This window comes from Centroberyx affinis, unplaced genomic scaffold, assembly GCF_046629955.1.
Source record: "Centroberyx affinis isolate AG114_WGS23_722 - 3 ecotype Tasmania unplaced genomic scaffold, CSIRO-AGI_Caff_v1 ptg001191l_1, whole genome shotgun sequence".
Classification (NCBI taxonomy): domain Eukaryota; kingdom Metazoa; phylum Chordata; class Actinopteri; order Beryciformes; family Berycidae; genus Centroberyx; species Centroberyx affinis.
Genome location: NW_027279715.1, coordinates 87,235 through 114,182, shown reverse-complemented (window position 1 = coordinate 114,182; position 26,948 = coordinate 87,235). Strand labels below are relative to the sequence as shown.

Genomic DNA, 26,948 nt, shown 5'->3' with positions numbered 1-26,948 from the left:
CACACGGCAGCAGTAAAACACACATGGAAAAACACCAACAGTTGCCATGGCAACTGCTCATCAGCCTCCTAACTCCCGCGCCCCCAGTTCAGTTGCTGCAAAGTTGAGACAAGCTTCATTTTTATAGTTGTTGTACCCCAAGACCTGCCTCTGGACATGGTGGTGAGCTAGAGAGTGCCACCACTTATGTTTGTTTTTGAAGTGGCTCACATTAAAAAGAAACTATGATATAGCAGGCTGGATTCAATTAGACCTCAAACCTCCATTCTGTATCCTGCCAAGGGAGTACAAGCTGCTATAATAAATTGTGTTAGAGAGTATTCCTCACTGAAAACACACTGTCAATAGACCTGTGTGTTGTGAAAGTTTATGATGGTTGTGTGGGTGGAGGTATTGCTTGCTGTGTAGATATGAAAGGTAAGATGATTTATGCCTGCAATAAGATGTATTTTTTGTCTTTTATTATGATCTAACCTACAATAAACCCAGTGTATATCTATCGTAGATGCTTCATTTAGAGCCAATCACATTCTTTTGCATGTGCTCTGTTAATTTTACACACATACAGTATGTACACACTTGTTATCAGTGTGTCATCTACATTTGACCATGCGTCTCTCAGGATGTGATAGAACTCCGCAATAGCATTTGAGGGTGAAGTGCCTTGTTCAAGCCACTTGCTCAGCAATAGTTGCTGAATGAGGGGAGAGCACTACTCACTCACTTTCCCAGCTCGTCTGTGGATTTGAATCTGGTAACCTCCAAGTACCCTCTTTCATTTTTAAGTTACTGCTGCCACAATAATGGTAAGGGAGTCAATGTGGCATGATTGCAGTGTAATAAATATAGCAGTGTAGTGTGATTGCAGGGGTTTTTCTCCTACAATCTATCCATCTATTGTCTAGCTGCTTATCCAGGTCAAGATTGCGGGGGCAACAGGGTAAGCAGGGCAGGTCAGATGTCCTTTTCCTGGTGGATCTCCAGGCGCTCCCAGGCCAGCTGGGAGTTGTAGTCCCTCTGGCGTGTCCTGGGTCTGCCCTGGGGTCTGCTCCCAGTATACTGCCCCAGGAGACATCCTTACCTTAAATACCTGAACCACCTCATCTGGCTCCTCTCACGGAGATTGGGGCCAGCCACCCTGTCAAGAAACTTAATTTCAGTCTCTTGTATCCATGATCTCATTCCTAGCGAGGTTGTGCCTGCAAGTCATTCTCCATGGCCGCTCCGATCTCCTCCCACACCCGGGCTTTCGCTTCTGCAACTACAGCAGCCTTTTATGGCCTGGCAGTAGTTACAGGGGGTTTAGAGTTAGAAAATGTAATACGATGTGTTTAGATGAATGATCAGACCTCCCCAGTTAGACTATCAACACTGGTAAAAGCCCGAGGACATGAGGCTTTATGGACTACTTTCACTTTCAGATGGATTTGTTTTTTTCCTTCCATGTGCCAGTTTTTTCCTTACCTAACCTGAAAATAATTTCCCACAATAGTTATAACTTTACAGTTTGTTCAGTGCCAGAGTGCATGTGGGTTTCACAAGCTTTCTCTGTATCATGGGGACCTGAGTGGGATAATGTGTGGGTGAGAGGCTTTACTTTGCTGTATCCTGCCAATGACAATTGTTAACCGTCAGGCAAATCTAACCTTTTAGCGAGGGAATGAATATTGACAGTCTTTGTGAGGTGCTTTATACTTAATTTAGTATTGATTATCTCTCTGCTGAGTTGATCGCATAAAGGATGCATACAACACACCCACATTCAGCATTGGGTTGAAACAGATTGGCTTACCATTTTGTTGATTTTGCTACAGTTAAAATCTTGTTCTGATGAACCTTATATACTTCCAAATGGCATGACACTAGGTATGCAGAGAACGCATGTCCCTAGTGTGGGAAATGATAAGGAAGTGTTGAAAAGATGACAGATATGTACAAGATATGAATCATTTTGTCCCTGAATTGAAGCAATTCTAACTCAATTTCAGTGCCTTATTCATTTGCTCCTTGTCATGACTGTCAAAGACATCACCTTGCACAGCGGTACTAAGTTTGGTTTCAATATAACAACAATTGAGGAAATTAAGAATAATGGAAATACTGAGCAGTAGCCTATGTAATAGGGTGTAACATGTAGTGTGTCATCATTAACCATCCGTATGATATTGCTGTTGTTTTCCTTGTCATGTTTGTGAAACCTGTCGAACCCTGAGAATTGCTTCTCTCAGACAGGGATGGAGATAGGTATCATCTGGCTCTGTTTTAATTAGCTGTGGTGATGGACCACTCTGTCTCTGTATCCCTCTCCCCTTTCACTCTCTCTTCCTCCTTCCCTCCATTTGTTAGACAGCACGTGCACATGCTTTTCCATGTAATAGGGTGTCAGCATTAACCAGTCAAATGATCTTGCTGTAGTTCACCTTGTCATATTTGTGGGACTTGCAGAACCATGAGTATTGCCTCTTGTTGTGACATTTTTGGCTGATTCCTGTAACCAATGAGAGAGCCAGTGATGACCAACGGTCAGTCTGCACATTTGGCCATGATGTGCTGTTTTAATTACAATCAAAGTACCTTGTGCTGCTGTCATTTTGATACTGCAACCATAGCAACCCATATTCGAGGCTGCAACATCCCAGGAGAGTTTCAATTCAAGCTCAAATTAGAGGATATCAGCCTCAAGCTGTAGACCAAATACTACTGTAGGCTCTTCCAGTCTGCCACAGCCAGAGGTGCAGAGAGGGGACTTGTCCTGTGACCTCTGTCCCTGTGTCCTCATGCATATTCACCAGCCTCCTTCCTTAAACTTAACCCCATAGAGTACCTGTCTCCGTAAAATGCCTGTGAATTATCCAAGACTCCATGCCAGAAACATGGGTACAGATCCTGCAGTTGCTATGGAGACCTTTCTAATTGCAAAAGCCAAACCATCAGACATGGGAACAACAGTAGATTCATGTTAAGACCCATACTTTCCTTCCCCTATTGGATATTGATCTGATGTCATAAAACGTAAGTATCATTATTGATAAAATAATTGCTACCTATGTCATATTTCTATATTCCTGTTAGTATTTGGATTAGTTAACCCATCATGATCAGTGAATTAGCACAAAATTCTGTGGAGCACACTCTGCATCATATAGTTTCCAGAGAGAGACAACATGTTTTTCCCAAATGAGTCCATGCAAAGACTATTAGCTTTTGTTTGAAACAAACTCTACTGTGTTAGCTAAAAAAATAAATAGATATTAGTTAATTTTAGATATACTGTAAATGTCATGAAATTAGTTCAGGCAATAGAGTCTCTCTTACAATATCTTACAGAGGCAGTAGCCTAGCAACAACACACGTCAAAAAGTTCTTATAAGATCATTTGCAGGACACAGTGTATTGGGGAAATTAATAGGTATGTTATGTTTGCAGTTGCATTCAAATATACAGTATATATAACCACAATGCATCTCTTAGTACATGGTCAGATAATTTGATTTATGCAAATCTGTAGAAACACTGCACAGTATCTTCCAATAATGCCAAAGGCCTTTTTTTTTGTTAACACGGGGGGGACCTTTTATAGGTCTGTTGCTCTTCAAAGCAGTGTTGTGTTTTGTTTGATCTCTGAAGCAGGGTTGAAGATGGCTATCATCTGGCACTACCTTAATGAGCTGTCATTTACCTAAACCTCAGTCTGTCATCTGTCTCTCTCTCTCCAGTCCTTCACTCTCCCTCTCTAACTCTCCCTCCTTCCCTCAATTTGTTAGACATCATATACATGCTGTTCGTGTACATGCTTTACCATGTAATCGGGTGGGTAGTATTGTTGATGTCTTGTTTCCCTAATGAGCTCTTTGATTTCAAAGGGGGTCGTATGGTTCCTCTTGTTGTTAATGAGGCACAGGCTGTGTAACCCAGGGAAGAAATATACCTGATGCAGTTGATGTCACCTTGACATCACAGCACTTACTAACAGCAGGAGAGGGAAACATTCATCCCCACATCCATAGGACTAATCAACAACGGACTCTGATCACTGTTCACCACTGTTCCCCATTTCCCCCGCATTTCCAATCATGTATGTTTTGTGTCCTGTTATGACATTAATGTGATGTCCTGTTTGTCTTGTGATGATGTTTCTTTTCTTTTTGTTTGTCGTTTGCTACCGACGATTGTACAGAACAAATTTCCTAACGGACAAATAAATATTAATTCATTCAAGACACTATAAGTCTCTCACCATGGGACCTGTTAGAAAGGCAGCAGACATGATGATTTCTGTGTGGTACTGGAAATATTAAGTATTACTTTGTTGAGATATTTAGTTATCATGAGTGGGACAATAATAACTATAGAACCTGGAGGGTGGGTGTGGAAAGATTTTATTACATGCACCTGCAGATCTTGTCATAGCATAGACATTTATAAACGCACACCAGAAGCTTTCAACAGCCTCAAACAGTCAATAATCATTTTAATAGACGCACACGGCAAATTTGAAAGGTACTGTACTATACAACTGACCCCAATACATGAAAAATACAACTTATCACAATTACAGGTGCACTTGTCACTGCAAATTACAGCACTAAAATATTACTGTTTGACATCTATTTCTCATCTCAGAGAGCAAAAATGCTGCACAATTGGTCCCAATATCACAATCCAGTCATGAAACATCATAACATAAACACTTGTGCCCATGCAGGAGGATAGATGCAACTCAGCCTGAGTGGAGAAAAATATACCTGAGTAAAAAACAACACTGTAATGGAATAAGGGAGGGAAAAAAAGCAAAATACTGAAACATGCTTGAAGAGAACATGCATGGACAGAAGGAAAGAAAGAAAGAAAGAAAGAAAGAAAGAAAGAAAGAAAGAGAAAGAAAAAGAAAGATAATATTTGAGAAAAAAGAACTGGCCGTTATTCAAGTTGATAAAACTGCAAGGAAGGAAACATAAAAACAGAATTTAATGAATAGATTACAAGAGAAACACATCTACACATTCTGCAGACTTTTAAACCATGGTTAGGCACTTGCGGTAGATGAGTTGTGAGAGTAATAAGACTAGCAAGGGCCTCTCATCGCATTCACAGAGTAGGACTGTTCATCACTGCCCATATCGCTCATGTCGGTCACTCCCTCTGAATTGAAAAGCAAAACAGCTGCTTGATCAGAACCTCTACTGTGAGATAGACATACCCAGAGAAGTGAAAAAAATATGTATCCAGAAATAAGAAACCGGGATATGTATTCATAGAGCCAAATCTTTACATATATGTTTTGTATTTTGTCTAGCCTTTTGCATATTTTACTTTCTCCGCTGTCATCAGACTGCAAAATGCCAAGAATTAAAAACACTGTGATGCAAACAGGCTTTGAGACAGACTGGTAGCATTGCTAGTAAGTTAGCGGCAGCTGGATAGTCTTTTCATGTGACGTCTTTTTTCACAACACAAGGCATTCAGAAATCACTGTGAAGATCTAAAAACAGTATATAGAACATAAATGATTGGAACAGCTTTCTCTTAGCATTGTTTTGTAGCATTCTCTCCATAACCAGACATCAATATGATGAAAATAATAGATTTTCTCAGTTGTTGATGGTCAGCGGTCCAGCATGCTAGCTATTAAACACTGACATTCTTCTCAGTGAAACTCAAATCTCTGGCATAACTCATCAGATCCCATGCTAGCAGGGATCCAGCTACAGTATATGGCACCGGCGAGGTAATAGCTTGCACATGGTGCCTCTGAAGAGCCTGTGATATGTTCGGAGGAGAATCACACAAAAGACCAATTACACAATGCTCACAACTGCAACAACAAAATCAGACTCCAGAAGGCATACTGTAGAACAAAGAATAGTACAGCCTCAGTTAGCATAGTATCATGTGGGATTAAGTACTTTCAAAGGTCCGTGTCTCAGACACTGTTAGGGTTGTAACAGAGCATGTTGAGCTGCAGGTTCTCATCCCAGTGTCTGAGGATGATGAAGAGCTGGTTGGCAGCAGCCTTGATGGAGGCTAAATCCCGGCCTTCCGGGATGCTCTGGGCACTCAACCACATGCTGGCCTTGGCGGCTACCAGTTCCCACTCTATGAAGTAGCTGGCCGAGCTGTGCTCCAACCAGGCCAGCGCCACAGCTGTGGCCCACACCATGCTCTCTGGATCAAGCATCCTCCTCAGCACGGCGCCGGGGGAGGCTGTTGCCGGGGGCGTTTCCAGGCTCTCTGACTCAGAACCCCGCCCGCTGTCTATCTGGGAGTGGGGGGAGAGAGGGGGTTCAGCAGTTGAGGAGCTGGATGGGCAGACCAAACAGGAAGGGCCGGTCTCGGTCCGGGGACTCCTGGTCAGAGGAGAAGGGCTGTGGCTGCTGACGACCAGCTCTGCAGGCTGCTGCTGCTGCTGAGACGTTTCCGGTTCAGACGGCAACTTGTGTCCGTCGTCGGTGCTCTCAGCGCGGCGGCTGCCCGAGTGAGACAGGTGGCCCAGGCTGGTCCGGTGGCTGGTGAAGGGGGAGGTCCACTTCAGCTTGTCCATGGGCACGTTAATGGCATCGCACAGAGCCGTGTCCAGGGGAAAAGCCCCGCTAGCCAACTGCAACGACACCTGTGGAAAAGGAAACAAAGTATAAAGTTTTCCCTGATAGATTCAAAGCAGCAACAATTCCAGTCACAAACCCACTTCAAGGCTTTATTTTTTATTCTACAAGTAAACCATTCAGTGTCAGACATACCCCAAAATGTGTACATATCTTTGAAGACCTAAGAAAAAGCTTAACTAAGTACCATGGAGATTGACAGAATATTCACATTGGCAGACATTATACATAGCACTCCGGGTGCACTTAAGGTTATGGATCTGATACCCACCAGTGGAATGTAGTCTTTGTTCTCGTTGTCACTTTCTCCAATTGAATCACCAGACTTGCTGTGTGATCGACACATGAATCCTTTGGCAGCCCGAGTCAGGAGGCGAGTCCTGCTGAGGGCCAGTCTTGCAGGAGACAGAGAGAGACAGATATAAGCCACAGTGCATTATGTAACACACACCACTTGTAGCTTTTATCTACTGCTTCCATCAGGTCTATTACATTCCTTTCCATTCCATTCCTTTTGTGGATTCATCTAATGAAAAAAACCCCACACCAGTCACTATCAAGAATAGTAATCATTTCCTTTGATTACTCTGGTCCATCTGAAGATTGTCAGATAATAGAAATCCTTTACATCAAGGGCAAGTTTTTTAAATGAGGTATTTTTTCTATTTTTTTCTTTTGAAAGGAGAAGAAAGGGCCATTCATCTGACATTGTGGAATAGACTGGTGCTGCCCTGATACATGACCTCGACATAGCATCCTCTAGAAAATCAAGATCAGGCCACAGAAATGGATAGAAAAGAGTTAAACAGAATAGGAATTTCTATATTATAGATGACCAAGGTATGAATCGCTGATTTCATTGAAGTGCCTGTGTTTGCTCAGTCAGCATATGTAGGGGTAGGGCTGCTAGCAGCAACAGTGTATTTATGGCCAGACAGTCTCCAATTCAGCATGACTCCCTACATCTCCCCACCTGGCAGAGAAAAGGCTCTCCACAGATTTCTGCGATTGGTCAGAGGTCACAGATGGACTCCTCTGGGAGGCTGAGACAGAGAGAGAGAGAGAAAGAGAGAGAGACATACAGAGAGAGAGAAACAAATATGTGATATGTTTCTTTTCTATTTAATTCTCAACCTGACTCTTTCACATAGTCAAGAGGTAAAAGACACCCACTGAGATCTAACAGTGACAGCAGAGGTCATACAGCCTAGCAGCCATCTCTCTCCAAGCTAACCTTTAATATGTGTGTGTGTGTGTGTAGGTGTGTGTGTGTGCGTGTGTGTACGTGTGTGCGTGCATGTTCCATATGTGCTTGTAGAAAAGATCTATACAGGGCTTCTCAGTGCAGACCGCAAAATTGTGTTGATTTCTCTCACCACAAAAGGGACTGAAATGTCAATAATCTCATGTTTCACATTTGGAACAATAAAAGGACATTCCGCAGAAAATGACAAGAGACTGCCTGACAGTTTATCTAAAGGGTCTTGATGGAGACAAACTGATGAGAGACATCACATTCATGGACTGCTTGACATGTTGAACTTACCCTCTGCAAAGCTGCATCTCTCCCAACCAGAGGAAGAGGGGGTGCTGCATGGAGAGAGTCCATCCTCGCCACCTAACACATTGATTCAAAAGATTTCTAATAATCTAACTTGAAAAGTGTCAACAAAGTGTAAGTTCTTTGTGTCAAAAGTATCAACCGTTTTTTTCCTTACAAATTAATTCCCGGCATTTCCCCAAAACCAAACTGTACATGAGTCTGGTGAATAAGCAGCATTATTTGACAGGACTGATATGATCCATCATGGTCTGTGTCCACTGTGCACTTGTTTTTTTGACTGGCAGTGCTAAGCAGATGATCGAAGAGTGCGCTAGTCGTGGCTCCTGCTGTTGCTATGTCACTAATGCAAACCAGCTTTAAAAATTGTGCCCTTTTGCTGAAGTTGAAGTATTTTTATCTTTCACCACGCAGCATGGCGAGCTCTCAATGCTGGTGAGTGCACGCAAGACCGCATGCTTTCCATTTCAAGCAAAGATAAATAATAATAATACGTATAAACATAAATCTTCTGCCGTAAGCAGAAAACTCATCTTTTCGAGAAGTACTTCACATCACCTTCACCCCCTGAATGATATTCCCTCTTTACTCACTCCACTTGCTCTCTCTCAAAAACAAAAATCCCTTCTATCTCTTTCTTGAGCTCTTATTTTATTTCTTTTCCTAGCACTTTGCTCTCACATGATTGTGTGGTGAAAAATAAATTAAGAACATGTGTCACTTGGGATTAAAAAGTATCAGCTAAATACCTAATATGTCATGTAAATGCAAATAGAAGCCAATGCTGTAAACACAGGTCCCATGTAGACACACAGCCTCAGTCTTACTGTTGGGCAGCAGGACGTCTTCAGCCTCCTCTGACATGCAGCCGGACTGAGAGCGGCCCAGTCCGATGGAGTACCCCCTGTTCTTCCTGCTGCCTGAACGAGAGCTGGAGTGGGAGCCCCTCTTCAGACCTTCACCTGAAACACCCAATAGCTTTTTATGTATATGATATTTGATCTAGGCTGATCTTAAATGCTGCAGTCTAAATGTGTGGACACAAGTAAGTCTCTCCCAAAGCTATAAGCTATAACAAACAAGACAGCCAATTGCTCCATCGACAGTGAATGGGAGAAGGATTTTATGGATGCAATGGCACATCCAGGGTGACTTTAAATTTTCTGGATCATAACTGCAAAGATAGAAAGCTCATTTGAATGTAAAGTCAGTCTCCAATTCATTGTCTGTGAGGTTCCAGGTTACGTCTCTTGACATAAAAGACATGACAACGCAGATTAGAGTCTCCTTACTTCCCTAGCTGAAGTAAAATTTCCTATGATTTTACTTCAGGTTGCTATTTTTGCTATTTTAGTACTGAGGACAGCATTATTGCGAGTCCCTATTCAAAGAACAGATTCTATAAGTAATCTTAACTTCCACACATTAAATCCATACTAGTGCAGTGCCCGTTCACAAAAAAAACCCCACAATAGGCGTAGGCTATCAGTCGCTTGCTTTGAGCCCCGCTGCTGCACAGAGCGCTGTTCGCTTGTTTATTCAAAGTTTATTAATATTGAACGTGTCACGTGTCCAATCCGACACTGCACGTCCTTGGGTCCCCAGCAATACACCCGCCAAGTGTGAAATAGATCGGACGAACGGTTCTCGAGATATGCGAAGGACACACATACAGACAGAGATTCCTTGCTTTATAGTATGATGACTTACCAGAGTTTATGTATTCAATAGATGTCTGCAAATACTCATTAGTGTCCAGATCAATGGGAACAAACGCTGTGTATTTGCTTAGTATATTGCAGGCCTTGCTGGTGTGGATAGCATATAGTTGGTACCTCCTGCCAGAGCCTGTGAAATATAAACACAATGTATTATTTCATTTTGAACACAAATAAGACATAAGTGGATGACAGAGCAATTTTCGTTTTAAGAAAATGGGTCATTGCATAGTCCTCAAATCCTCAAATGTGCTCAACATCCCTAAATTTTTCCAATGAACACTGAAATACAGCAATAGCGCACCATGCTCAATCTCGCACTCCTTGTCCGCCATGTGCTCAAAGTCCTGTATGATGGAGCGTCCGGCCAGGTGGTGGAAGGTCTCGTTCCACAGCTCCTCGTGGACCTTCTCCTCACGTTCCCGGCCGTTCAGGTAGGGCTCGATATCGAAGACTACCTCCCACTTCACCGGTTTCCCACACAGCAGTCCCGACACCACGGCCTTGCAGTTGCTTTTCCCTCGGGTGGCAGCACCCAGGTCTGACACGTGGCTCTCCTGCGGGGTTTCTGCCTCGCATAACTGGTGGCCGTAGCCGTCTGAAATATGACAGGAGCAACATTTCATCCCTGGATGTGATTTTTTGCGCTCACTGTGTATTTACTCTTTCCAAGGTTGCAGAACTTGAGTCCTGCAATCCAAGGAAATTTGTGGCTCAATTTCTGTAACTTGTGACTCCACTTGGATTCAGATTCCACTTGTACTTGTTACTTGACACTGATCACTTGTGACTGGATTCGTGGCTTAAACTGGCAGTGTGTTAATTTTAATTTATCACTCGCTATAAGCCCGAAGCTCTCTGTGCTCAACCTGCTCTAATGGCCAACAAATAACTGTTTGCTAATAAGCAAGCTATTTGGTTTTATTCATTTCCTGGCTAATTTTCTAAATATAGAAGAACATTTCCTGTCTTCCCTACACGCCGCCTCTCTGCGCTATCATTCGTAAGGACACTTCAGGCAACTGCCGAAGCACTGAGGCAAGGTCCCCGACTAACTGCCACTGTGAGCACAGCTGTTCTCAACTGAGATTTAGGAAGAACTCTGTTTTGACTGAAACTTTTAAGGACGTTGACACAGACTCAAAAAACTCCACTGTAATTTGGTCTTGGCTTGAATTCAAGGGTTTGTAATTTGACTACAACGATGATTCTATGTTTCTTTCATCTGAGATTTGACAGGATAATTGCTTTGACATAATGCTTCATTATGTTAGAGGGTTAAGTCATAATGTGTCTGACAAATGATTCATGCACATGTCAGTCCTTTCATGCCATACTGTATGTAGCAAGTCCAGTCAATTTAATAATGTAGTAAGTAATATGCTATGGACTCACATGTCCATACATACCACTATGTCTTTATTATTATAGCAGCATTTTAACATGCTTCACGTAGAGACTCCAATCCAACTTTAAAATGCTCAGTTGCTTTAAGAGATGTGCGGATATATTCAACTTTTTGATACTCTTTTTAAGATATTTAACTCTTTTTCCCATAAAAATGAATGCCGGTGAGTGAACAGTGCCGCTCCTTGCTCTGGTCTAACCCGTATCTCCGATGCTGCTGACAGACGGGCTGTCGGTGGAGGATCTCGATCCGTCTTCCCCAGCGGTGCTGCGAGCGGCAGGCTGCACGCTGCTACCGGGCAGAGGGTTGGCCTGAGGCTGGGGATGGAAATGAGGCTCGGAGTCGGCCTCCTGCTGCAGAAGCCCCTCCTGCTGAGGGAAAGGCCTGTGGCAGCTGGCAGGACGTCCCCTGGAAGATGTGGCACACAGGCTCGCCAGCTGCGGCTGAATACAACAGAAAACACGATTGATTATTCAGTCAAAATACCCTGGTGGAAGATGATTGGCATCGGCTTGTGACAGCATGCGTAAAACAATATTTTAATATTTTCTAATCTAAATTACTGTGACTTCATCTGTTGATTGGAATTCTGGTCATTTTACCACGATCACTCAAGGTCTTATTTCTAAGTTCAATTTAAAAGTGATTTGCAGACTGTAGATCTGTAGACTGTACTTGTTCCGAAATAAGAAATAGGTTTCGATGCTCACGTTAAAAAATAATTCCTACCTCTTATAAAATAGTTTGGAAAACATGGAAACGTCTATATACTGTAGGTCAGATGAATAAGATGTGGTTTTGTGCAATACTATAGCCTCCCTAGAATAATTCAAATTAATTCACTATCTGCAGCATTCACAGCAACAGAAGCATTTTTTGTAATGATTACATATTCAGTGATTGACATATTCAGTGATTGACATATTGTTGTTGAACATATTAAGCAAGATATGGATTATAGTCATAATACTCCATCTTTGGATTCTTATGATTATACTGGATCCTCAGGTTAATATGCAATAGAGAGGATGTAATATCTCCACAGACGAGTGTGTTTTGTTTGATTATACTGAGACACTCCCTAAGCAACATTCCAACTTAATTATCATTCATCAATTTTGGCCCTCATTACCGAAGACAGCACATTCCTCTTTTGTATTCTTTATTACACTCCAGCCCAGACAAGGGTCAGATGTCTGTTTCTCAACCCATTATTCCTCATTTGTCACCGCAGTCTCAACATAAATATTGCTTTCCTATAAAAGGACAAAATGAAATAGGATATAAAATAAAAAGAAAATCCTACTTATATAACTATAAGAGATTGTGGCTTATCATGTGCTTGTATCTGGATGTGTGTATGTGTAATATCAAACTAAGAGCAACTCTGGCTTAAATTTCTTGCAAGAAAGCTCAGTTTGAGCGCACTGGCTTTGAATCTGTGTACTGCAACTAAATTGCCTTTGTGTCACTGGGACAAAAACAGATAAAACCCTGGCTTTTAGTATTTTGTGTCTGGGGCCACACCTGGTAGTCGTTCTTCCAGTGTGTCCCGTGCTCAGGGCTCGTCTGGCCAATCAGCTCCTGGACTTTAGCTCTCCTCAGAGGGTTCTTCCCCACCATGGAGCTGGGGTCACTGGGGGTGTACACCTTCTTCGCTGGGTTGTAGTCCACTATCTGGTTGGTGCTGTATGCACGCCTCCTCGGTGAGGTCTTACTGTCCATCCCTGAAGTTTTGTTCAATGACATGAAGACATTCTGAGCAGAAATACACCCTGCACCCAAATAGACTGCCAGATCATAGAATAAATGTTAATTTTGCTCCTCTCTATCGGAGATTGATATAGCACAATAGTGATTCAACCTATAGCCAGTTCATGAAAACTTTTACATTTGTGGTTCTAAACACCCGGTGTCTGGTAGGGCATTCCCAGGAAAAATCCTCTGGCGCACAGACAGCGTATGTATTTTACACACGCAACAGCAGTTTGTTTTGGGTAAATAGAAGAACCGGGTAGCTGCGATAGCAACCATGGCTGAACAGACAAAGAAAAGAGCGCCACCTACAGAAATTCAAACTGCATCAACAGAAAATCCAAGGAAAACAACGTCACAGTAGTGGACACACTGATATATCTGGGAAGTGCAGCGCAAAAACACCTGAGCAATGACCACTTATCACTAAAGATGTCACCAAAACCAAAATACGCAGATTGTCACTTCAAGACAGTGGTATAACAACAAAATAAGGAATCCCCTCTTGTTGGAAACATATGGCTTCTTACCCATGGTGTCTTGCTCTACGCTGAGCGGGCTGCTCTCTGACAGGGAGTCCTGGTAGAAGTCATACAGAGCGCCAGAGTGTGTTTCCCTGTGGGACCCCTGACCGTCAAAGCCCTCTTCTTGAGAGTGGTAGAACACTGAGCTAGCTGACTCATTGGAGCGCATCATGCTGTATCGCCTCCTCTTATCCTGTTGAGAGTTAGAGTAGGTGACACATCCGAGTCAAGTGCTTCAATGTACTCCCATTCACAAGGCCTGATAGAGAGCTAATTTACACTCGGCGTCAGTCCTATTCAAGTCAGTAGGATTCACTTTTCATAGGGAACAGAGAGTTTTGACATATTTTTAACATTGTTTTTCTTTAGCGAACTGAACATAGAAGAAAAGAAGATATACATATTAAGATTACTAAGATTTCTCTTTTCGAAATGGGAAGCCTCTTGACAGCACCGAAAATCATCATTTACAGACACTTACAGACTTGGGGTTGGAGTGGTAGCGGGTGGTGTCGCAAACCACGCTGTAGCCAATCAGACAGTCTCCTGGAAACAGGAAGGTGCTGCCCACAGGGGAAAGCAGCACTTCCTTGGTCTCGGGGAAGAGCCACTCGATGGCAATGTCACTGAGTACCGGAGACAAGGTTCTCTTTAGGGACTTAATCATCTGTGGAGTAAAAGTAAGTAAACTGAAACTCAAATCTTTCTAGACAGAATAAATAGTGTTTCTCCATCTCAGATATAAAATACGGCCCGACTAATAAATAAAGTGAGGGTTTTGCTGTCGAGGGGACAATTTTTAATGACTGTTTTCGTTGACAGAATGATTTACTAATTGGTAACAGTGGCAGGCACTCAACACTTTGCAACCGCTGCATAATGGCCCCCCAGTGACCTTCAATAGCTGGCTGTCGCAGATAGGGATACACATGTCATTTGAAATAAGTACCTTGGGTTGCAGCCTCTCCCCCTCGGCCAAGAACTCCGCTGTTCCTTTGGAAACAGTCGCCAGCCCCTGCACCAGCCTCCTGCACGCGTTCTGTCCGATGCCGAATGTGTAACATCTGCACAAACACACAGTAAACACTGCAGCTCCATGGACAGATCTCGAGATATGGGAGCCTAATAAGAGGCATCTCCCAGTGATGTGTACTTTTTCACAGAGCTAAGAGATGCTGTGGTGCATCACAATATATTACACAAACCCATAACAAAGTTCCATAAATAATCTAATTTGTCAAATACAGCCGCGGAAAACCTAGACAGAGCCAAACAGGAAATTATTTTTCATTCTGGAAAGTTAAGGCATGCCTGCAGTTTCTCAAGGTTCTCCAGGGAGGTTTGTTGATGCAGCATTTTCATCATGGTTAAAGCCGTAGGTCTGTCAATTCCATTCCTCACAAACAGATTAGATAATGATCTCATGCCACTAGATATGGCCCTTTGCATATTTGATGGGGGCAAAGAGGAAAAAAAAAGGAAATGTGACTTTTTGCATAGCTACAAATCTGGCATGGGTTTTTGGAACAGAGAGTCACTGTTATTTGCTCTGGTCTCTGACTGGTTGTGCTGATTTGTAAGCATAGTGTGATAATGACCCAGGATGTGTGGATGAATTGGCCAAGCTCTGTGCTACTAATGTAATCATCTGGGGGCACTCATCCATTAAAAGGGGGAAGACAAAAGTCAATTATTTACAGAATGACTCAGGAGAGGTATTCACAGTGTGAGATTATAGATGCAAGTGGCAAAATGAAATGATTTCCCTCTATACTGCGGATCTATTGTGCCGCCGGTGTTCACTCTCAGTTGACAGCTGGTGTTAGCGCCATGCAGGGAGCATTCCCTTTTCCTTATTGTTGCTGTACGTTTTTTTAAAAAAATGCTGTTTTATCTACAATAGCTATCAACATAAGATGTTGCCCCTCTGACAGACTGTTTGTACTGACAGAATACGGTACTATACTGAGACAGCTGTTTCTATAAGGTGCATTTTCCCAGGTTTCATTTTGAGAGGATTATAGCTCAATAACCAGGGGTTGCATTTAAGCCCCTGACAATCCCTTAGATTTGATTACATGTTATCAATGAGTTGTGTGTTTGCTATTTGCATAATAAGTATAAACAAAGGGTGCATTTATTATTGAGAGCCATTTGCTTTAATACAGCATATCCAATCTTCTGTGCCAGTGCTGCTGCCGCTGCAGTGGCTTCTGATAACGTTGTTATGTTCAATCCAGCTACCTCAGACACCCATCCATATCAATTTGGGGTATGTATTGCAGTGCCTGCGGATATGATTCACACTCAAATGGCTCATTTTGTAATGGGTTTGGAGCCCACAGTGAGTGACAAAGGTTGCCAAAGTGTCAAAAAGGCACAATAATGACGCTGTCAAAAGTAATTTGTCATACAATAATGATTTTTTTTCCCCAATCACCTGAGCACAGGTATTCTAAAACCTAAGATAGAGTCCAGCAGACAGGCTGAGTGGGTTAATGGTAATACTTGCCTGATGTAGCGTGCATGGCTGCGTACCAGCTCGATAACCTTGCCTGTGTTGCTGACAGCCCCGTCGGTGAGCAGGAAGAGCAGGCGGGGGTGACCGCTGTACATCGGCTGCCTCAGGATCCAGCTGAGCGGTGCCAGGATGTTGGTTCCCCCCATGTCGGCTCTGATTTTTCTGATATACTCACAAGCCAGACCCAAAGCTTCCTGGACCATGAAGAGGAAAGAAGAGGGGAGAACGTATACTATTGCTTCTGGAGTTAATATAGATCCACAGTATCAGATTTTTCATCGCTGTTTTTAGCACTGGAAAGCAGCTAAGAGATAGTGAAAACTGGCAGCATACGGTATATATTATCTCCTTTAATCATACGGAGCTGCTATACCTCCTCATAGTTCTGGCTGGTGGTGAATAGTGACTTGAACATAGAGCCAAAGCCTATGATGTTGAATAGGCAGCCAGGCACAAGGCTCTTCAGAATCACCATCATGGCATCCTGAGAAACAGACACAATGCACATTAAGGCCAAGGCCACCATATGGAAGACTATAAAGAGATAAATATATTTGAAATGATAAAGGAAAAAGACAGCAAGTTCTTTCTGCTCGTTACATCCAATAGTTTATGTTGACCGTTTTGATCACACATCTTTCCACTGCAATACAACTGTTTAAACAGCTCTACTGATATCAGGTTCAGTGGGTACATGCTCATCTACGCAGTTGTCTTCCTGGCATTCAAGTGTGTCATTCTCAAGAAGGAGTAAATAGGCTCCGTTTCACCATTTCCTCTCAAGCTAAAGGCTTTGAAACAGCACCACATAATATCGGAATATCCATTATCTGCTACACTTCTATAACAGAGGGGCAATTCAGAAGAGTATCACTTATTTCTACCTTCATTTAGGTGAACAGCACATAAGACCACACCGAGTTACGCTGTGTCTGTGAGGTAGGATATCAAAAAATATAAAAATCAATGCTTTTGAGCACTGCCACTGATTTTAGTGTCATGAGGCTGTTGAGGTATTCTGCAGTATTTCCTGAAAGATCACAGACAGAGGTGAAGAGTCATTACATCATCATCAGGCCCACCCTGGCCTTAAGCCCAGACTCGGTGGTGTCAGACACACCCAATCTGTGAGTGTGAGTCACAAGTGAACGTCGAGCAGTGCGTCACAAGGCAGGGTTGGTGCACAAGCAGCCAGCCAGTCAGCCCAATCAGTTACAGACACATTAAAAATTCAGTCGGGGAGCATCCTGAGCCTCTGAGGTGTGGAGGAAAACCAATACGATGTCTGGTAATACCTGAAAGATTGCCTTCTAAAAGACAGCAGTTGGATCACCTTTGGTGAATAGCAATTTGCCTAATCAGCATACTAGTCTACAGGTACCTCACTTCAAACTGTTGGCAAACCACATATATAATCTCCAAAGACTGAGGAAATAGAGCGGCTGTGTTGCTTAGAATCCAATTACATTGCCTCCGATGAGATATCATTTTCATTATCAATTTTTATTTGACGCTTCAGCTATTTTTTTTATTTCATTTCTTTTAAAACATACACATTTGAATGTATTTGTTGTCAAATGCAACACATTTCAATGGCTTTTTTTAAGAAAAACCCATCTAGGGACTGGTGATAGCGTGTGACACATAAAACTGATGTGTTTATCAATGTGTGAATTAATCTAGTAATATACAGTACTATGCAAAAGTCTTGAGTTTTTATATAAATTGCGTCTTAGATGCTTATTCATTTTTTCTGCATTAGTGTGTCAGTAGACTGCTATTTATAATACATTTTTTGATATTTAGAAACATTTAATTATTTCTGAAAGCATCTTCGCTTTACTTTTTTTCTTTTACATGTGCCTAAGACTTTTGCACAGTACTGTATTTGCATCTGTCCCTAAGTAAGCCAAATATAACGCCACACACCGTATTTAGAGGGACCTTAGCTGTGTACCTTCACACGATTGATGTTAACCCCACTCATGCTGCCGCTGCGGTCAAGGAGGAAGATGAACTCGCCATGCACCTTCCTCAGGTCTGAGCTGATGGACTTGAGATCAGGGCAGAAGTTCAGCATGACCACAGGGTTGTGGAGGATGTCCTTATGCAGACGCTTGTGAATGATATCTACCTATGTGTAGAAGGAGAAAAGGCCAAAGAAAAAGAGAGAACTCAACACAGTCAGATAGTGAAAAGGCATGAATTATGGGCGATCAGTCAGCATGAAGTAATTGGACTTTTTATTCATTTATGCAAGCTATAATTTAACACTCAAAGAAGCTAACTGGGGGGGAGCATCCAAAAAGAGACCCAACTGATTTCGAAGAGGGAGAAAGAGCACATCAGTCACACATGTGCAGGAAGGTCCAGGCAGAATGTGGTGAGCCTTTGGAGGGTTTCCATAGAAACCCCTTTTTATCACACATGGTTTTATGGCTAAGTGCTTTCTCTCTTTCTCCTGTTGAGGTCCACCGGTCACTTGACAATGTAATCACAGCTAAGATGTAGTAAATGAAGGACAAGCTGCACTGACACACACTTTTTTTCCTCATAAGTGTATAAATTGCACTAGTAATGTTGTTGCAGGCTGGCTGAAGCAAAATCAGAGCTGTATGCATTTTTAATCATCTCATTAATGATGACTTGATTATTGTTATTTTTCCTTCTTTAAATTATGCAAATTGTGTCATGGCAAAACCTATATTCAACTTCCATTGGCTTTCTTTCTTTCTTTCTCTTGCCAGACTTTTACGACAATAACCAAGAAGATGGCCGCATTACCTGACACTATCGAAAATTCATCAGAATATGCAAAACAAACACAGCAGCCATGTTTTATCTTCACCAGTCTTCCCCAAACTCTTTCATTCTGATAGTGTGGTCTTTGATGCAGCACTATGATGCCGCTGCCCCCCTCTCTTTATTACTATTTGAGACATCGATGACACACTCACTTTCCTCTCATTGCTGGAGTCCTTCTTGGTGGCCTTGATGAAATCGCTCCGGCCATGGAGATGCTCATCGTACTCCTCCTGTGTCATGTCTCCGTCCTCGATGAGCGCATGTGGCAGATGGGGCTCTAAAGGTAGGACACCATGGGGCATTACATAGACATTCCATCAACCTGACGACGCACGCTAGCAGCAATTAGCCTGATAATAAAGGAGATGGACAATGCCTGGAATTGACCGCAGGTAGCAGCATGGGGGGGGGGGGGAGTGTGGCAATCTGCGGTGCAAAATGATCTCTAGTTTCACGTAAGGATTAACTGTGGCAGTGATTCTCTTAAAGGGTGTTTTATTGCAGCAGGGTGTCAAGAAAAAAAAACACTAACCAGATAAATGATCTCGGATAAATAAATAAAACCTGGGGACTCTGGACTCGGAATGGGGCCAAGGGTGAGAATCTACCATTTTCTTTCCATTGCTGTAATTTCCTTTCTACTCCTTTAATAATTTCTATGACACAAAACCTGTGTTTTCTGATTATACTGGCCATTACTGCTCTAAGCTGATGATGAAAATACAGACAATCTCTTCTTGAATCAATTTTGCAACACACAGTATACTAAGGTAAAGCAGCCTCAAGCAGGCACTCCATTTCTCTGTTTCCCCCCCATCTCTCTGCAAGGACTGAGCATCCTGGATGCAATTGAAACCACAGCACCACACTGAGTTGAATTAAATTGCACTGCACTGGCCTCAGGTCTGTTTGTGGACAAAGCCTTCTTAAGAGGCCTATTGGATAAGCAAGGCCAGGGCTCATTCCTGCCTCTGGGAGACAACTAGCCCACACATAGGTCACGACAGAGATGAGGGAGAGAGGAAAGGAAAAGAAGAAAACATCTGATATTGGACACCCACAAATGGAGTCTGGCTCTGCGGGCATGTCATACATTAATAGAAGGTGGACAGTTTGTTACCTAGCAGACACACAAAATGAGGCGGTGAATCACCTTGCCACTGATCTGATTAACTATATGTTTATAAAGAAACGTCTGAATAGAGGCTGTGGAGCACTAGCCGGTGGTGGTGGTTGTGACAGAGCTGAGGTAAACACGGTTTCAAAATATTGTACTTCAGAGACGAGGAAAGACTAATTGGGGTGCCATGCTGTGAGCGAATGTTGAGCCTGTGTACCTACCGCTGGGGTAGATGAGGATTTCAACAGGACAGTCATAAGTGTACTTGTCAGCCAGAGTGATGACGACGCTGGTGGCAGAGCGGGCCTGCGGGTCTGCATCAGCCCGGATGGCATGAGAAGGACTCTCTACTCCTACACAAAAAAACCACCAGAGCAGATAAAATAACCAGTAAGTCATCATGTCTCCTTGACTCATGGTTATGGACAATGATATTCAATAGCTCTGCATTTACTTGTAAGTAAATCAGGGTCCATATTTAATATTGTTTTTTAAGAGTTATGTATTGATGCCCTCGAGTGCTGTTACAAGTTGAGCAGATATAAACAACAAAGTGGTAATTATGGGTGTAAAACTGCTGCCTAATGTTACCTGAGGTATTGGAAATGATTAACTGCTCTCTTCAGTCAGGTATATTTCCTGCAGCGCTTAAAACAGCTGTCATTAAACCACTTCTGAAGAAGAGTAACCTTGATGCAACAGTTATTGCTAACTATAGGCCCATCTCCAACTTACCTTTCCTCAGCAAAATACTTGAAAAAACAGTTTATTCTCAGCTTAATAACTATCTAACATCAAACAGCCTTCTAGACACTTATCAATCTGGTTTTCGATCCCACCATAGCACAGAAACAGCACTTATCAAAGTTGTGAATGATCTGCATATAAACACAGACTCCAATAAACTATCTGTTCTTGTGCTTCTGGATCTCAGTGCCGCTTTCGACACTGTTGACCATGACATTTTACTACAGAGGTTAGAAAAATGGGTCGGCCTATCCGGCCCGGTTCTAAACTGGTTCAGATCCTACCTACAGGACAGGCAGTTCTTTGTGTCCATTGGTGACTTTGCCTCGGAAAGAGTGAGTATTATGTGTGGAGTACCCCAAGGTTCGATTCTTGGACCACTACTGTTTAATCTGTATATGCTCCCACTCGCACATGTCATACAGAAACACAAAATAAACTACCATAATTATGCAGATGATTAACAACTGTACATATCCCTATCCCACGATGACCTAGATCCCATACATTCCCTAACTCAGTGTATTGATGATATTAATCTATGGATGTCACAGAACTTTTTACAACTGAACAAAGACAAAACAGAAATACTCATCTTTGGTGCAAAGGCTCAGAGACAGAAAATTGCAGCTCATCTCAGTTCTCTGTCTCTGGAGAGCAAAAGTGAAGCTAGAAATCTGGGTGTAATCATAGACGGCGATCTAAATTTTAAGAGCCATATCAATCAACTCACAAGATCAGCCTTCTACCATCTAAAAAACATTTCAAAACTGAGGGGCTTTCTATCAAAATCAGACTCTGAGAAATTAATTCATGCATTTATAACAAGTAGACTAGACTACTGTAATGGTCTTTTCACCGGCCTCCCAAAATCAGCTGTGCGGCGACTACAGTTAATTCAAAATGCAGCTGCACGCGTTCTCACCGGAACTAAAAAGTCTGAACACATTACACCGGTTCTTAGATCCCTGCATTGGCTCCCTGTCAAAACTAGAATCGATTTTAAAATTCTACTACTTGTTTACAAAGCTCTAAAAGGCCTTGCACCACAGTATATAACAGACATGCTAATTAGATACAAACCAGCAAGAACTCTCAGGTCCACAGGCAGTGGTCTTTTAACCGTCCCTCGTACTAACTCCAAAGCAGGGGATGCTGCCTTTTGTATTTATGCCCCAAGTAGATGGAACGCCCTGCCTGAGGACCTGAGAGAGGCCCCCACACTGAACACCTTTAAAACCAGGTTAAAAACCTTACTTTTCACAACAATCTATGGCTAAGTTCTTAATGTGTATGTGTGTGTGTGTGTGTGTGTTTTGTATATTTTGACATTGGCATATTCTGCACTGATTCTTGTGTAACTGCACTAACACTTGTTGATGCATATTGCATATGCATACTGTATTGTCTTTTTATGTAAAGCACATTGTGTTGCCCTGTGTATGAAATGTGCTGTATAAATAAATTTGACTTGACTTAATGTTGTCCTAAAACCAAGTCTATAGGAGCATTAAACAATGTGCAACATCAATTCATCATCTAGTAACCTAACAAAAACAATTATATACCTGAGGTGCAAAATTGCAGCAAGCAGCAATAAGATGCTTGTGGAAAATGCAGCAAAAGTACAAAAAGAGCCATGAAAATAAAACAAAACAGTGTTGGTGCAGCATTCATGTTTTTGTTATTTCCAACTGGTAGCACTTGAATGCATCACACATCACAATTACATATCACAGCTTCCAATACATAAGTATAGAACTAGAAGGCAACATATGATTACAAGACAATTTACACCATGATGCAAACTGGCTAAAGCAGTGTTTTTTTTAAGATACTTTATGAGTGCAGTCCTACAGTTGACCAGTGGATCAGCACTGGGAGCATCAATCAGTACAAACATATCAGAGTGGTCGGTTAACGCTCTAACCTGCCAGGAGGTAGGGAGCCCGTATCTCCAGCTGGAAGTTAAACTCGTAGTCCATGGAGTTGATGGCCTCCTCCTCCAGCAGTGAGGCCAAGCACAGTTGGGTGGAGTTGGGATTTTGATCATGGGGACTTGGGGCGCAGGTATGCCTGTCCCTCCTGAAAGTGACAGACAAATGTGACCATCCATGAATTCATCAGCATTTATTTGTATAATCAGATTTCTATTTGGGGGCCTGAATATCTAATTTGAATCTAGATCTTATGAAAACACCAGTGCCAAAGCCAAGTTCAAAACACATCTTATACAACAAATGTTACCACATGTAACATGGTTTAATATTATATAGTGTTGAAATTTTCTTGCTGGCTATTTCAAACAGCATAATATTCAATTGAGTATTTTTTATTTTTTTTACTCACGCTCTGGAGAAGTTTGGTGACAGGCCCTGCTCCTCGTTGATGGTCCTCTGCACCCGAGGTGTACACACTGGGGGGGACAACACCCTGATGCCCCCGCTGGGCAGGGTGCACAGTTCGGAGGAGGTGCTGACTAGAATGTTGACCGTCTCCATGGGAGGGATGACCCCGAGGTTAACCACTAACACTGTCCTCTCCAAATCCTCATCCATCACTATGTGCCCTGTAACACCAGACTAGATTAGGAAACAACTAAATAGAAACAGTGTTAATGTGCACTATGTTGCAGGGATTATAACCCATATAACTTTCTAGGGGTCAGTGGGTTTTTTTCAAAAGGATGAAAAAAAAAAAAATTAAATTCAGACATTTAGATCCACTCTATCCACTTTTACTCACATGACGTGTTGGATGCTCTAGAGTTTCTTTTACATCTTAATTAAAACATAGCGGAAATTGTACTATTTGGCCCCCATAATACCATAAATTTCATTCGAAATGAATTTGGCACTCTACCAGCTAAGGTAAAGCAAACATTTAGGAGTGCTGATGCTGACCTAACCTTTAAAGTTCAGGTGGAGAGAGTTGTGCAGTCCTCTTTCGTTCAGCTAAGAACCATCTGTAGAATTAAGCCCTTTTTATTGTTCATCAATTCTGAGAAAGTCGTTCGCGCTTTTATTTCCTCTCGTCTAGACTACAGCAACTCTCTTTATTGCTGCCTAAATCAAAAGTCACACCAATTTTCTCCAGCTGGATGTTAACTGGTGAAAGCAGAAGACATCACATCATCTCAACTCTGGCATCACTTCACTGGTAACCTGTTGGTTTCAGAATTGACTTTAAGAGCTGATCACTTCTGTATATATATCTGACCTCCTAACCCATGAGCCAGTGCACCACTTTCCTGATTCTCGAGTCTTGTGGATATTTCTAAAGCTAGACTTAAGACTAAAGGAGCCTTTTCTTGTCAGGACACCTACTCTTTTTGGAAAGCCCTCTCCAGAGAGTTCAGGCATTATCAGTGTCATCTTTTAAATCTCTTCTTACTTAGACCTATTTCTACAGATGTGCTTTCAGGTAAAGATGTTTCTCGTTCCAGAATTGTTTCTTTGCTTTTGCTGCTGTCCTCTTCTTTTCTTGTGTAACCTTGTTTCCGACTTGTCTTGATTGTGAGGCACTTTATAAATTTTGTTTTTCGAAAAGTGCTATACAAATGAAGTTATTGCCATTATTATTTCACATCCTATCTGCACATATTTTGGCTTGTAAAAAACAAAATAAAAAAAAAACAAACTGATGCTTTTCTGTCCTCCACAGAAAAAAATATATTACTTCAACTGTATCTGTATAACTGCAAAACTGGGTCTATAAATACTGACCACTTGATAACAATGTGTGGGCTTTTCACACAAGGCTCACTCTTACCACTGCCACTCTGGACGGCCCCATTAGCTGCATTGCAGCAATCAAGGTAACAGTCATCAATTTTCGCCTTGTCTTTGATTTGCAGTGTTATTATTTGACTGGATATCATAGCCTCGAACCCCACAACAGTGGAGTTTTCCTCCAGTGGATAAATGAAGATTCCTAAAAGGCAGTAGGAGAGGAAGAAACTGAAATAAGGGTATTAACCAGAAGCAAACAAGCAGTGTATACACATATTCACTCCATATGAATGTAACTTCAACGCATGTTATGAGACGCATGCCACTTTTAGGGATACAAAAACATTAATTAATTTAATTTAAATTAAAATGTCCCTCCCTGCCACCCCCCTTGTTGAATTTGAACACCACTGCTAGAACTGGGACACACATTCTGCCTTAAACGCTTCAGTATTTGCAAAGAACCCAAGAGGCTGCCCATGACCTTTACCAGCAAACCTTTTACTGTGTTAGATAATTACTGAATCAATCTCCTGCAGTGTACTCACCCTCAATTGCATGGTCCTCAATATTTTCATAAGTCATGGAAGCTGTCATGGCCAGAGTGTAGCCCCTGACACAGGAAGTGATGTCGGAGACGCTGAGGGGCAGAGCGTTCCGCCGCTCCTTGCTAATGAGTCCAGGCATGGTGCTGGTTTTAGGATTCTGGTTGGTTGTCATGCGTCAAAAGGGGTTCAAAGAATGCACTCATCAGATACTGATATGTCAGAATATAAAATTAGCAAGCTGTCGTCTGTCGAAAGAGGCTGTTCCTTTTCCCTCCTTCTTATCCACTGCAATAACATCAAAGACAAAGCAGGGCCACATTAATGCCTCTGAACCAATGTGAAAACTGCTGCCCAGCTGTCTAACTGTTCCAGCCTCAAAAATATTCTCCATAGACATAACACAAACAGAAGCAGGTATCGCAGGTATTGAGTGCATTTGTAATCTAGTTGTATCTAATCTAGATGCATGGGGGGAAAAGCAACAGCAATACCACAAATTTGTGCTGCTAACATCATTAGAACACACAAACCACGCCACAAAAAAGCAAAAGTCAGTCATTCAAATTCAATATGCAGCGCCATGTGAGGTAAAAAGAAATATTCAGTGACATCAACAATGCTCTGGTCGAACGCTGCATCGCTGATTATGTAAGACGTACAATAAAATTAGCAATTGCTTCTGGGCTGTAATTCTATGTAAATGTCATCTCGTACACCAGCAATCTTTGTTATGTGCTGTCAAGGGTCTGCCTCCGCTGCGAGACCAGAGCCCCAACACAGGCTTGATGGGAAGTGTTATGACGAAAGCAATTTCCATAGAGACAGCTCTGCTTGTTTGCCTGCAGATTGACCAGTAATCTCCCCAAAGTGTGCCATTACCTGTTATACCATGGCTGATTGAAACCGCAAGAACCACAATAGGCAATCCCCTGCCTTTACAAACCACAAAATGTTAAATCATGAAGAAAATTCAAATAAGCCTAACTGCCTGGACAACTCGCAGACTCACACTCTCTGCAGGCTACATAAGAAGTCTTTGAGGATCCATAATTTACTGACAAATGAGGTCAGTCTTGCTAATAGTCAAATTGGGATTTTGGGCACCAGATTGTTATTTATGGAGAAGAAAAGGTCATGCAGACGCAATCTAAGACACTACTTTGCTATCTGTGTCAACAGTGCCATCATGTGTCCAGTGAAACACGGATTGAGGAGCAGATAGCAACATACATCCTCTTGTCCCTCTAGGGAAACTTTCTCCTCTTGCAGGCAAATAACAGAAAGACTTAATTTAGATTAATGCTTTCAACAGGAAAATTCAAGCACAGCTGGACTGGAAAACATCCCATCATTGTCTACAGCAAGAAGATGCTTTAACATGAATGATCAGACGCAGACACGAGTCATCAATTAATAATTACAGATCAACGTGAAGCTAAAATATTCTGTAATTAAATAAATAAATAAATATAAAAAGTGATGAGGATTAAAAGTTTAAATATGAATTATAAACTTAACATTATGCATGTGCCTGTTCCCTAAACAACTCGATTTCAGCAGGTTTCTATGTTTTTGCTTTCAAGGCAGACGTTTTTCTACGGTCCTTCAGCTTGTAGTAATGAGAGTTAAAAGTGACAGTCCCTGGATGCTTCTCTCCTGGTTGGTTCAGCCACATCAATCATCCTGAATCCTTCGGGGGGGCTAAAAGACCACTAAAGCATCAACTCTCAAAATTTTCTGTCAGCTTTGCCATACTCCTTTGCACTCATTACTGTCAAAGCAGAGCGCAGATGCAGTGCAACCACCTGTTGAAACACAATGCCTGCATGTCTGCTTACTGCATGAATCAAGACACATTACTGGTGCTTATGTTATAATGCTGCATTTTCCACCCAAAAAATGACAATG

General features: G+C 42.1%; 1 protein-coding gene across 1 annotated transcript; it reads right to left on the bottom strand.

Annotated features, from left to right (window-relative positions):
• Nucleotides 1-5,923: 5,923 nt before the first annotated feature.
• On the bottom strand, nucleotides 5,924-25,179 carry vwa5b1 (von Willebrand factor A domain containing 5B1). Its single transcript, XM_071524405.1, has 21 exons — nucleotides 25,041-25,179; nucleotides 24,533-24,694; nucleotides 23,111-23,330; nucleotides 22,692-22,846; nucleotides 20,236-20,367; nucleotides 19,047-19,171; nucleotides 18,047-18,223; nucleotides 16,463-16,573; nucleotides 16,081-16,283; nucleotides 14,518-14,632; nucleotides 14,050-14,235; nucleotides 13,575-13,761; nucleotides 12,817-13,016; nucleotides 11,489-11,732; nucleotides 10,186-10,479; nucleotides 9,874-10,011; nucleotides 8,991-9,125; nucleotides 8,149-8,220; nucleotides 7,576-7,645; nucleotides 6,874-6,997; nucleotides 5,924-6,610 (listed from the first exon to the last, which is right to left on the bottom strand). Exons 1-21 carry the CDS (start codon nucleotides 25,177-25,179, stop codon nucleotides 5,924-5,926), a joined length of 3,876 nt encoding a protein of 1,291 aa, XP_071380506.1.
• Nucleotides 25,180-26,948: the final 1,769 nt, after the last annotated feature.

Excerpts from the sequence above, each read along its gene's own strand:
- vwa5b1 (XM_071524405.1), bottom strand. The coding sequence starts at position 25,179 with ATGCCTGGACTCATTAGCAAGGAGCGGCGGAACGCTCTGCCCCTCAGC. Across the intron at positions 16,574-18,046 it reads TTAACATCAATCGTGTGAAG|GATGCCATGATGGTGATTCT; the intron begins GTACACAGCTAA and ends TCTGTTTCTCAG. Across the intron at positions 6,611-6,873 it reads ACAAAGACTACATTCCACTG|GTGTCGTTGCAGTTGGCTAG; the intron begins GTGGGTATCAGA and ends CCTTTTCCACAG.